This window comes from Miniopterus natalensis, chromosome 2, assembly GCF_054644295.1.
Source record: "Miniopterus natalensis isolate mMinNat1 chromosome 2, mMinNat1.hap1, whole genome shotgun sequence".
Taxonomy (NCBI): Eukaryota; Metazoa; Chordata; class Mammalia; order Chiroptera; family Miniopteridae; genus Miniopterus; species Miniopterus natalensis.
Genome location: NC_142082.1, coordinates 142,804,040 through 142,816,175, shown reverse-complemented (window position 1 = coordinate 142,816,175; position 12,136 = coordinate 142,804,040). Strand labels below are relative to the sequence as shown.

Sequence of the window (12,136 nt, the reverse complement as noted above, 5' to 3'; positions counted from 1 at the left end):
GCCTTCACCACCCTATTATCTGGGCAATGCATCTATGCATATAAGTTCTTCGGTTAATCTCTTCCTGACGACCCCAGCCCCCCACCCACTTCTCTCTGAGATTCCTCAGTCTGTTCCATCTTTCCATGCCACAAGAGGCCTTTTGAAAACAAATGGTTAAAATGAACATTGTAGTATGCCCAGGATCTAGAACTGTGCCTGGCACATAGTAGGCACTTAATAAACACTTGTTGAATGAATGAATATGTAAGTACAAATACATATACATAAAAATTATTCTTCCATGCTACTGAAAAGTATTCCCATTTAAGAGATAAGTAATTAAAGTAAATACAGGCCAGCCGGGCGTGGCTCAGTGGTTGAGCATCGACCTAGGATCCAGGAGATTGAGGTTCGATTCCCGGTCAGGGCACATGCCCGGGCTGCAGGCCGCCAATCAATGACGACTTTCTCATCATTGATGTTTCTCTCTCCCTCTCCCTTCCTCTCTCTCTGAAGTCAATAAAGATATATTTTTTAAAAAATCATTAGAGTAAGTACAGTTCTTAGTAGTGCCATAGGCACTTAATAACTTGTCATCTGACACCCCCCTGTCTTCCACATACCATCATTCATTCACTTACTCAAAGTTACTTATTTCATTGATTCATTCACTCCATAAACACTTACTGGTAACAGTCTATGTGCTAGGCATGGAACTAGGTGCTGGAAATATAGAAACAAGTGAGATCTGTCTCTGAGGTGCTCACATTACCCTGGTTTATGGATACCTGTCTATACGTCTGGCACTTGATGGTCCTTTAATCCTTACAATTTCAGACCATGTTGTAGTTTATAAATAACTTATTCACCCTTACAAACGTGTGAGGCAGCTACAGCTCAGAGGAGTTAGATTTACCTAAAGTTACAGAGCTAGTAGATACAATCAGGACTTCAACCTGGTTTCCTGACTCCCAATCTAGGGTCCTCTCCTTTTTCCCCCTTTTTCCTTTCCCACTCTCTTCCTTTCTTCTTTTAAACCCAACGTATTGATAATTAAATTATATATAAATGACTTAAACATCCAATTAAAAGTTAAAGATTGTAAGATTCAATTAAAACCCAAGACTCAACTATCTGCTGTCTACAAGAAACACATTTTAAATAAAAAGATACCTATGGGTTAAAAGATGTCAAGGTAAGAAACATTGAAATCTATAGAGAATTTTTTGTGAGTTTATTTGAGCCAAACTGTCAACAATTGCTCGAAGCAAAATCTCAACGCATTGAGATAATGCTCCAGAGAATGGCAGTTTTATACCTGACTTTATTATACAATTGACAGAGAAGATGCCAGTGGGTTCCATGAAATTCACTGGCAATAGACTAGGGAGGTAGGAGAGAGCAAAGCAGGGAAACCTCTGAGATTGGATGAAAAGTAAAATGATAGACACATACACCTTTTACCTAGGTGGGTATAGGACAGTTAACCATCAACAATTAACATGATAACAGTAACAATGAGAGGATTTATGGTCTCCGCCCTAGTGTATTGGTTGTGCTTTGAAGGATCTGGAAAAAAGGGGAGTTACCTTGACATTCCAAAGGTATGTTATCTCAGATGCAAAAGACAATAGACAAGCTTAGTTAAGATAAAGACTGACTTTTGTCAGGGAAGATTCTAGCCTAGGATATAAATGGCTTTTATTTATTTATTTATTTTTAAATATATTTTATTGATTTCAGAGAGAGGAAGGAGAGAAACATCAATGATGAGAGTCATTGATCGGCTGCCTCCTGCACGGCCCCTTCCTGGGGATCGAGCCCACAACTCGGGCATGTGCCCTGGCCTGGAATCGAACCAAGATCTCCTGGATCCTAGGTCGATGCTCAACCGCTGAGCTACGCCCGCTGGGTGGACATAAACTGCTTTTAGTTAAAAAGGTTTTTTGGGGTGTTTCTTTATCCTTAGCCAAGGATTTTTTTCATTGCTTTTCAGAGAAAGTGGAAGGGGGAGAGAGACAGACAGACAGACATCAATGTGAGAGAGACACATCGATTGGTTGCCTCCCACAGGTGCCCCAACCGGGCCTGGGGATTGAGCCTGCAACTGAGGAATGTGCCCCTGGCTGGAATCGAACCTGGGACCCTTCAGTCCGAGGGCTGACGCTCTAACCACTGAGCCAAACCTGCTAGGGCTAGTTAAAAAGTTTTAATTGCAGACCATCCTTCGTGGTTACTTTAGGTCTCTGAGTTTACAAGGCCACCACGCAGGCCTTCCCTGAGCTTGTCAGGTTAGCTTTGTGGCCCCTTTTGTCCACAAAGAAAAAGAATGGAAAGACAGAAACCATGCTCATACTAATCAACATGTTGTAGCAGCAGGGAGGGCATGAGGCTTTAGACCAGTGGGACCAGAGGGATCAGACCAGACCTGGGTTCCACAACCTTAGTACTTGAGTTCTGGCTAGGAGAGAATTCAGAGTCGAGACTCAAACTATAAGGGAACATTTACTTATAAAATCACAGAGGCAGAAGAAGTAATTTGTAGAAGAAATGGGCTGAAGAAACAAGTTATGGAGTTAAAGGAAGGGCCCTTGGAGCTTGGGAGTGAGAAGCTAAAGGTAATGTGCCTGGGGAGAGGAGGAGGGGAATGGGAAAGGGAGAGGGAGAGGGAAAGGTTGGGGTGCGCTCCTGGGGGGGAGAGCACACTGGGTCCTCCATCCTAAGGGTGGAGATTTTAGGGGAGGTCCCAGAGGAAGATCTCAATAGAACATTCAGCAGCTTTCCAGGTGTGTCCTTTCAGGGTCTATGTCGCCACTGATTGATTGGTCGGCACCAGGGCAGCAGGTCATTATCCAATTCAGCTGGTCCTGAGGTCAGCCATGGAGTCGCTGGTCTGGTTTTGTTGCTTTTCTGGGCCTGAAGCTGAAATGTAACTGAGGCCTAGATGTTATATCTAGAGAGGAAAAGTCAGGGGGTCCAAACCACCTGACCAGGGATATGCTAGGGGAGGAAAGGTCACCCTAGAGGGGAGGTCCAGCCCTACAATTGCCCTTTGCTAGGCACCTGGAGCCTTCTGTACCTGGCCCATCATCCTTGCTCTGCTCATGTCTGTCTAACATCCTACCACAAAAAGAATACTTGAGGGGCTATATTAATAACTAGAGATATTAGCAAACATCAAAAGGGAGGGACTTCCCATATCAATAAAGGTGTCAATTAATAAAGAGGACATAATCCTATACGTGTATGACCCTAATAACATAGCTTCAAAATACGTGAAGCAAAAAACAAGTGAACGGAGAAATGGATTGTTATACCCGGCTTTCGCGGGATTAATTCACACAGAGACCAAATTGACCGTTTGGAGATTTATTAGCCGGTGACTGTGAGCGGGCTCCTGCCCTGAACAAACTCGCAGCCCCGAAGAGTCTTTACAGGGAGAATATAAAGGCAAAAACCACATTCTATTTGGCTAAGGGGGGCAGGTGGGGGACCAGCGAAGCGGTATACAGAAACTAAGATAAGCGTTAATTACCCTTCCTGCTTAACTATTCCCTGGAATTTTTATGGGCGGAAATCTTTTACGAAGTTTACAAAGAGCCAGGGGAGGGGAAGAGGTCATTGTTTCTACCAAATTTTGTTGCTCTTATCTTCAAAGTAGCGGTTGTAAGGGTAGAAAATAGGAGTGCTAAGATGGGAGTGCTACACTTCAGGATAAACCCACAATTATAGAGATATCAATACTTCTCGTACAGGAATTGGGTAGAAGTAAAACAAGTAGCGATACAGAAGTCTTGACAACCACTGTCAACCAACACAATTCAATTGACAATTATAGAACACTTCACTCAAAAATAACAGGACACGTTATTTCCAAATACATAAGGAACAATAATCTGGGCTGTAAAACAAATACCCATAAACTTAAAAAGATTAGAATCATACAAAATATGTTCTTTGACCACAGTGGAATTAAACTATAAATCAATAATTGAGAAATATCTAGAACATTCCCAAATATTTGTAAATTAAATGTACGTCAATTAACGTAAGAAACATTCAAACATGTGAAGAATTTTTTTGTGAGTTTATTGGAGCCAAAATCTCAACAAATTGGAATAATGCTCCGGAGAATGGCAGTTTTGCACCCTGCTTTGTAGATTACAATCAAAGGAGAAGACACAACTGGGTTACATGAAATCCTTTGGTGATAGATTAGGGAGGTGGGAGGAAGCCAAGGGGGTGAGGGAAACCTCTGGGATTGGACAAAAAAGTAAAAGGATAGAAACATACTTCTTTTACATAGGTGGGTACAGGATAGTTCACAGTTTACAAGATATCAATAACAATGAGAGGATTCATGCTCTCGGCTCCGGTGCATTGAGGTCCCGGAAATTACTTTGTTTTGCAAAAACATGTGTTAATCAGGATGTTATCTCAGATGCAAAAGACAACTGACAGGCTTAGTTAAGATGAAAATTAACCTTTGTTAGGGAAAAATACTGCCTTAGGGCATGACTACCATCCATAAACTGCTTATGTGTAGAAAGTTTTCATTTCAGACCATCCTTTGTGGTTATTTTAGGTCTCCGAGTTTGCAAGGCCACCGTGCAGACCTTCCCTGAGCTTGTCGGGTCTAGTATGTGGCCCCTTTTTGTCCACACGTCTATATAATCCGTGAGTCAAAGAATACATAATAAGAAAGATTATGAAATAATTTGAACGGAGTGAAAATGAAAACAAAATTTGTGAGATGCTGCTAAAGCAGTGCTTAAAGAAAGAAACTAGAAAAGGAAGAACAGAGAAACTCAAAGTAAGCAGAAGGAAATAATAAGACTAACAGTAGAAATCAATAAAACAGAAAGCAAAAAAAAATAGAGAAAATCAATGCAATCAGAAATGGTACTTTGAAAAAAATTTATAAACTCTAGCCAGATTTTACCAGGAAAGAAAGAGAAGACACAAATTATCAACATTGGTAATGAAAGAGGGGACATCAATATGAACTCTACAGTGGAAATAATAAGTGAGTAGTATGGAAAGACTCTGTCAAAAAAGTTGGTAAACTGGATGAAATGAACAAATTCCTCGAAACACACAATAAAGAAGAGAAAACCTGAAAAGCCCTGTATCTACTAAAGAAACTGGATTGGTAATTAAAAACCTTTCCTCTAAGAAAACTCCAGCACCAGATGGCTTAATTGGTGAATTTTGCGAAGCATTTAAGGAAAAAAATAATACAATTTTATATAAACCCTCCCAGAAAATTGAATGGTAGGAAGCACTTCTCAAATCATTTTATGAGGTTAGCATTACCTTGCTACCCAAGCCAGATGAAAATACTATAAGGAAAAAACCCCAATATTCCTCACAAACATAGACATAAAATGAAAGGAAATAGAAGCCTCTGACTGGAAAAAAAATATTTGCAAAACACATGTTTGATAAAGGACTTGTATCCAGAATATATACAGAACCATTACAACTCAATAACAAGAAGAAAAATAATCTGTTTTTTTTAAATGGGTAGACGATTTGAATAGACACATCACTAAAGAAGATATACAAATGGTAAATAAACACATGAAAAGATTATCAACATCATTAGTTGTTAGGGAAATGCAAGTTAAAACCACAACAAGGTGCCAAGTCTGACAAGGATGAGTCAGACAATAAGAAGTGTGACAATATTAAGTGCTGCGGAGCAGGATGGTAAAGTGAACCCCTCACATATTACTGGTGAGAATCTAAAATGGTACATCCACTTTGGAAAATAGTTTGGCAGGTTTTAATTTTTATTTATTTTTTATTTTAATCATCACCCGAGGAGAGAAAAAGAAACATCAATGTGGATTGGTTGCCTCCCACATGTGCCCAGGCGGGATGGGGATCGAACCTGCAACCAGGTACGTGCCCTTGACCAGGAATTGAACCCATGACTTAGGTGTGCAAACTGATGCTCTAGCCACTGAGCCACACCTGCCAGGGCAGTTTGGCAGTTTTTTAAAAAGTTAAATATACATTTCCATACAACCCGGTAATCCCACTCCTAAGTAATGAAAACATATGTCCATACAAAGAGCTATCCACAAACATTCATAAGCAGCTCTATTTGTTATAGCACAAACCAGCAAACAACCTAAATTCCACCAACTGGCAAATGGATAAACAAATGGTATTATGTCCATGCAATGAAATATACTACTTCACAGTAAAAAGGAATGACCTACTGATACATGCAACAACATGGATAGTCTCCAAAGCAGTCTGCTATGTGAAAGAAGCCAGACACAAACTACTACAATCTGTGACTCCACTTACCTGGAATTCCGGAAAGGCTAGCTATGACACAAAGCAGATCAGTAAATGCCAGGAGCCAGATGAACAGGAAGAGACTGACTGCAAAAGGGCACAGAGGAAGTTTCTTTTTTTACTGTTTTTGTTTTTAATCCTCACGTGAGGATATTTTTCCATTGCTTTTCAAAGAGAGTGGAAGGGAGAGAAAGACAGAGGGAGATCACTTGATGTGAGAGAGACATATCGGTTGGTTGCCTCCTGGCAGATCAAGCCTGCAAGCAAGGTACATGCCTTTGGCAGGAATTGAACCCGGGACCCTTCAGTCCTCAGGCCAATGCTCTATCCACTGAGCCAAGCCAGTTAGGGCCAAAGGAGGTTTCTGAGTGAAGGAAATGTTTTATTTCATGATTATGGTGGTGGTTATATGACTATATACATTTGTGAAAATTCACTGTATTGTACACTTAAAATTGGTGAATTTTATTGTATGTAAATTACACCTCAATAAAGCTGATTTTTTAAAATGTAATGTTTTATAATGCCTAAGATGTGGTGGGATTGTGGGTAGATAGTGCAAGGGGCTGGAAGTTAGGAGGGTATTGGAGGGTGTAAGGAAATAACCCTTTCTCTCTTTTTGGTGGCAAGTCTCTACTTTCATTCCCTTTTCCCTTGAGGCTGGGATGCTCCCTCGTCCAAGCTCCTTTCCCATGCAGCTCTGTGGCCGATAGCAACACCTTCACCATAGTGCAAGGGCCACAATTAAGCGATCACTAGCTCAGGAGAGATGTTTGTAAATGTTTTTTAAAAAACGCAGTCAACTCCCTTTCCAAGCAAAGCCTTTTGTACAACCTTACTATTTAAAACAGGTAAAAGAAATATCTTATTAGAATATTTATATATGTTCAACTTCATGACATCTCTGTGTTCTAAAGTCATTCCATGTCAACAAGTCTTTTATGATGAACCTCAAACTTTTATATATAGGACATTTGACTGTATATATTTTTAAACTATTGTTTTTAAAAGTTAAAATACAGGCAACCAGGTGCCAAATGGTGGGTGAAATGTTCCATATTCTGGAGAGCAAGGGCATCCAACTGGCTTTGGGCCCATAGAGCCCCCAGGAGGAACATTGAGTGACCTTTTCAGAAGTCCAGAAGTTGTTCCTTCAAGCCCACCCGACAGGATGGCATCAGATATTTTTGGACAAACTTAAGGACCTCAGTACATGCCTAAGAGGACCAACCCTCAAGGAGGGAAGGAAGTGGTATTTTTAAGGAATCAATGCTTGTGCACACTCAACAGAGCTGAACCCACCTAGTAGGAAGACCAGTGACATTTTTGGGTCCCCAGTGAAGACTACTTTACCCTTGGCACACCCAAACAAACCCAAGGATCACGTGCTCTTGTGTGGAGATCAAAATTGGACCTTAAAGCCTCAACGAGCACCTTGCCCAGAGAAGAGCTGGTGAGAAAGGCAGCCCAAGAGAAGCAGACCTCTCCCAGAGCCTCAGCCCACCCCCATGATAGACAGCCATGAGCCCAGGTTGGGCCCATGGCCTTGATCTCACAACAAAGTCCTGAACCTACCTGGAGGCAAGTCCAACATCTCCTTCTGCTAGAGAAGCTATTGCTTCTCCTATAGCCAGACAAGAAACTCGAGGGATAGAATTACAAATATTATAGTTTCCTTCAGCCCAAAGGAACAGGGGTGGGGAGAGGGTCTGTTGTGTATCTGAAGCCACTGCTCAGGCTCTATTGCCACCATGAGAGATGAAGAAGACCTCGCCTTCTAGACTGCAGAGAGATATATCTTCATGGGGAAAAAATATGACTCCTTGGTGAGCACTCATTTGTAATTTTGGATGTGAGAGGGACTCTCAGATGGGCTGGATGGGGAGCTGGTGCAGGCTATAGGAGAGCCTGATGAAGTGGGATCTTCCCTGTCCTTGTTGCATGGGTGATCTGCCAATCAATTGGATACCTAGGAATCACTTAACACAGTAACAGAGTTTAAAGCCTTTGAAAGAAAGCCAAAAATAACTTGCCAAAACACTAGTCTCCATTCTTGGGACTATTGCTGCTAAAACCCGAGGCCTCCTTTGCACTCAGGCACAGTGTATTCTGCAGTTTTTTCTTTCTTTTTAAATAAGTTTTTATTGATTTCAGAGAGAGGAAGGGAGAGGGAAAGAGAGATAGAAACATCAATGATGAGCGAGAATCATCAATTGGCTGCCTCCTGCACGTCTCCCCTACTGGGGATAGAGACTGAAACTTGGTCATGTGCCCTGACTGGGAATAGAACCATGACCTCCAGGTTCATGGGTTGACACTCAAGCCCTGAGCCACACTGGCTGGGCTGCAGTCTTTTCTTGAAACATCTTGATTGCTTTTCCTCAACAACTGTCGACCAAAAACAAAAAGTTATTCTCAGTCTTATGCTTTATGGAGAGATTTTGTACCCCAATCCTCTGTGGCGATCTGCCTTTCACTCATAAGGGACTGGTCTTGGTCTCTTCATAGACTGGTTTTGCTTGTAAATTGTTTCTTTTTTTCTCTCATCCCTAAGTCTCAGCCTTAGCTCTTCACCAGTGATGTGGACAGTTCCTTTATTTGCAAAGCCCACTGACTTCTGTAAGACTAAAACTCTATCCAGATACATAATTGGGTTATTTAAATTCTTTTTAAAAAGTTAAAATATATTTAAAGTTTCTAGGTAAAAATGGTAGATTGAACACATGTATCTAATTTTGCTGCACTAAAAATACACTAAAACTAGAGCAAAGGGATTTTTTTAAGGCAGAGATCCACAAGGACAGGGAAACAGGAGAGGAGACAAGAGCCAAATACTTTAAGAAGCTGGAAAGCATGTGGATGAGTGGTTACTGACTTAGACTAGAGAAAGAGAGATCCTAAGGCACCAATGGGGCAACCATATGGCAAAAAGGAATTGATTGTACTAGATGGCTTACCACCCCAAGAAGGAAGTCCTAAGATGCTGACAGTAGAGGTTCCCTGCTGTGAAGCTGTGGCCAGTAAGTCCCATCATGTTTATGAACCCAAAGAGCAAAACACTTCCAATCAGCTTTTTGGTAATCCATCCTTAAATGTGAACAGACAACCAAAGATTATAAGACCTTCAAGAAAAAAATCTAATATGAAAGAGAACAAAACAACAGAAAAAAACGTTTAGAGAAAACAGAGATTAGGCAAAAAGAAAACTTAAACAAAATTACAATAGCTTCAGAGATAAGATAAGCTATTGCAACTCTGAAACAAAACGAAATGCTGTAAAATGAATATTCAGAGAATAAAAATAAGGTGAAAGTAATAAAATCTGTAAAATATGGAAAAACTCAGAAGAGGGCTCTGGCTGGAGGGTTGGAAAAAAATATATATATATATATTTTTTTTAAATTTTATTTTTGTTTAAAATATTACAGATGTCCCTTTTTCTCCCCAATGACCCATTCCACTCTGTCCCATCCCTCTCCCCAGTCCCTCTCCCCACCATTGTCCGTGTCCTTGGGTTGTGCATATATGCATAAAATTCTTTGGTTACTCTCTCTCCCTCCACCCACCCGCCCTCCTCCATCCCTCTGACATTCATCAGTAACATCTACGCTTCCATGTCATTGAATCTATTCTGTTCATCAGTTTATTAAGTTCTTTAGATTCCACGTATAAGCGAGATCATGTGATGTTTGTCTTTTGCTGCCTGGTTTATTTCACTTAGCATAATTTTCTCTAGGTCCATCCATACTGTCCCAAAGGGTACGAGATTCTTCTTCTTTACAGCTGTGTAGTATTCCATGGTGTAAATGTCCCACAGCTTTTTTGTCCACTCATCTACTGATGGGCACTTGGGCTGTTTCCAGATCTTAGCTATTGTAAACTGTGCTGCTGTGAACATCGGGGTACATATATTCTTTCTGATTAATGTTTCAGGATTCTTAGGCTACATTCCTAGGAGTAGAATCACTGGGTCAAAAGGCAGCTCCATTTCTAATTTTTGAGGAAACTCCATACTTTTTTCCATAGTGGCTGCACCAATCTGCATTCCCACCAGCAGTGTACTAGGGTTCCCCTTTCTCCACACCCTCGCCAACACATGTCGTTTGTCGATTTGTTGATGGTAGCCATTCTGACAGGTGTGAAGTGATACCTCATTATGGTTTTAATTTGCATCTCTCTGATGATGACTATTGAATATCCTGAGAGGTCAGATTGCTGTCAGACATGGCTCATGGACATGAACATGGTCATAGTAAAATGGAACTTCCAGATTATAAAAAATGGAAGGTAGAAGGGACACCATTAGAAACTGTACAGGAGAAGCTGGCTGCACGAGGGCTAAGGGATCCATGGGGCTACAATGAAGCTTGGAGATACATGGGTGGCTTTGCAAACAATATTTCCTTTGTCGGTGCATTATTAAAAGGATTCAAATGGGGATTTGCCGCATTTGTGGTGGCTGTAGGGGCTGAATATTACTTGGAGTCCCAGAGTAAAGATAAGAAGCATCACTGAAGATAATACCTGGAAGTATTTTAGTGGCTTCGTAAATGACTTTTAAAAATAAGATGATTTCTTCACTGTAGCCTACTCATCTGTGTGTTTGTCCCTTAAAGAATACTAGTAAGATTTAATAAAGAATACATGTGACAGTCAAAAAAGAAAAGAAAAACACAGAAGATTTCTCAGTAGAAGAATGGAAAGATAAAATTGAGGAAATATCCAAGAAAACAAAGTAAAAGAATGGAAAGTAGGAGAAAAAAATAAGAAACTAGAAGGACCAGTCCAGCAGATCCATCATCTGAATTATAGAAGTTCCAAAAAAAGAAACAACAGAGAAAATGGAAAGGAAGAACTCACCAATGGGATGATTGAAGATTATTCCCCAGAAGTGAGGGGCACTGAATGTCCAGCACAACAAACAGCATCTCACCAAGACATATCATTGCCATTTCAGAACACTGGAGACAAGAAGACGTTCAGAGAGGGGGAGAAAGACACTTACAAAAGATAAGGATTAAAAGGCTTCACCTTGAGAGGAGTGATGAAAACTAGTAAGGTAATGTTGCAATGCCTTCATTATTACCAAGAAAGTCAATTCCCAGCTAAACAATCAATTCAGTGTCAGAGTAGAATAATGGCCATATCAAACATGCAAAGTTTCCAAACAATATAATCACTTCCTGTCTCAGGAAGCTTCTGGAAGATGGTCTCTTCCAAAAAGAGGAAATAAATCAAGAAAGAGAAAGACATGGAATATGGCAAATAAAAGATCCAACTAAGGAGAGAGGCAAAGAAAATGCTCAGGAGGATGAGAGAGAAGATACCAGGATGCCAGATGTTCAACAAAGATAGAGGATGAACCCTCAGGTTGGAGCAGGCCAGGGCTCTGGCAGAGATGTCTTCAAGAAGGCAAAGTTGATAGAATATCTGCCATATCCAGATATTCTGAGAAGAGATTTAGACAACTTGGAGAAGATTTTAAGGAAGATTTTGTGATAAATATATAGACAACTAAACAAATGGGGAAAAAACCTCATAAGATAATTATTCATTCCAGGAAAAATAAAAAATTGTGCAGGAAAGAAAGAATAATCAAAGTTTTCTACACAGCTCAACTCTGAATGGAATATATAGTCATAGTGTTATAAGAACTAAAAATTGAACTACCAAAAATTATCAAATTAAATTTGGCAGAAGGGAGATGGGAATGAGGTATAAGTGGTGGGGAGAGAGGAAGGGGAAAAATCCTCAAATCTACCCCTATTATTTGTGGGAGCTAGGGCAAAACTACAACGGAGACTCATGTACTAAATATTTTAATGTTATAAATTAAACCAAC

The 12,136-nt window shown here is 40.4% G+C and overlaps 1 protein-coding gene and 1 pseudogene across 1 annotated transcript; both read left to right on the top strand.

The window, feature by feature from the left end:
* Positions 1–5,642: 5,642 nt before the first annotated feature.
* LOC107528112 (jupiter microtubule associated homolog 2 pseudogene) lies at positions 5,643–7,901 on the top strand (annotated as a pseudogene).
* Positions 7,902–10,489: 2,588 nt separating this feature from the next.
* On the top strand, positions 10,490–10,949 carry LOC107528256 (NADH dehydrogenase [ubiquinone] 1 beta subcomplex subunit 3). The gene has a single exon (XM_087813924.1). The coding sequence runs from the start codon at positions 10,519–10,521 to the stop codon at positions 10,807–10,809; it is 291 nt and encodes a 96-aa protein (XP_087670050.1). The 5' UTR covers positions 10,490–10,518; the 3' UTR covers positions 10,810–10,949.
* The last annotated feature ends 1,187 nt before the right edge of the window (positions 10,950–12,136 follow it).

Bases quoted from the DNA above. Each gene is read 5' to 3' on its own strand.
- LOC107528256 (XM_087813924.1), top strand. From the start codon at position 10,519: ATGGCTCATGGACATGAACATGGTCATAGTAAAATGGAACTTCCAGAT.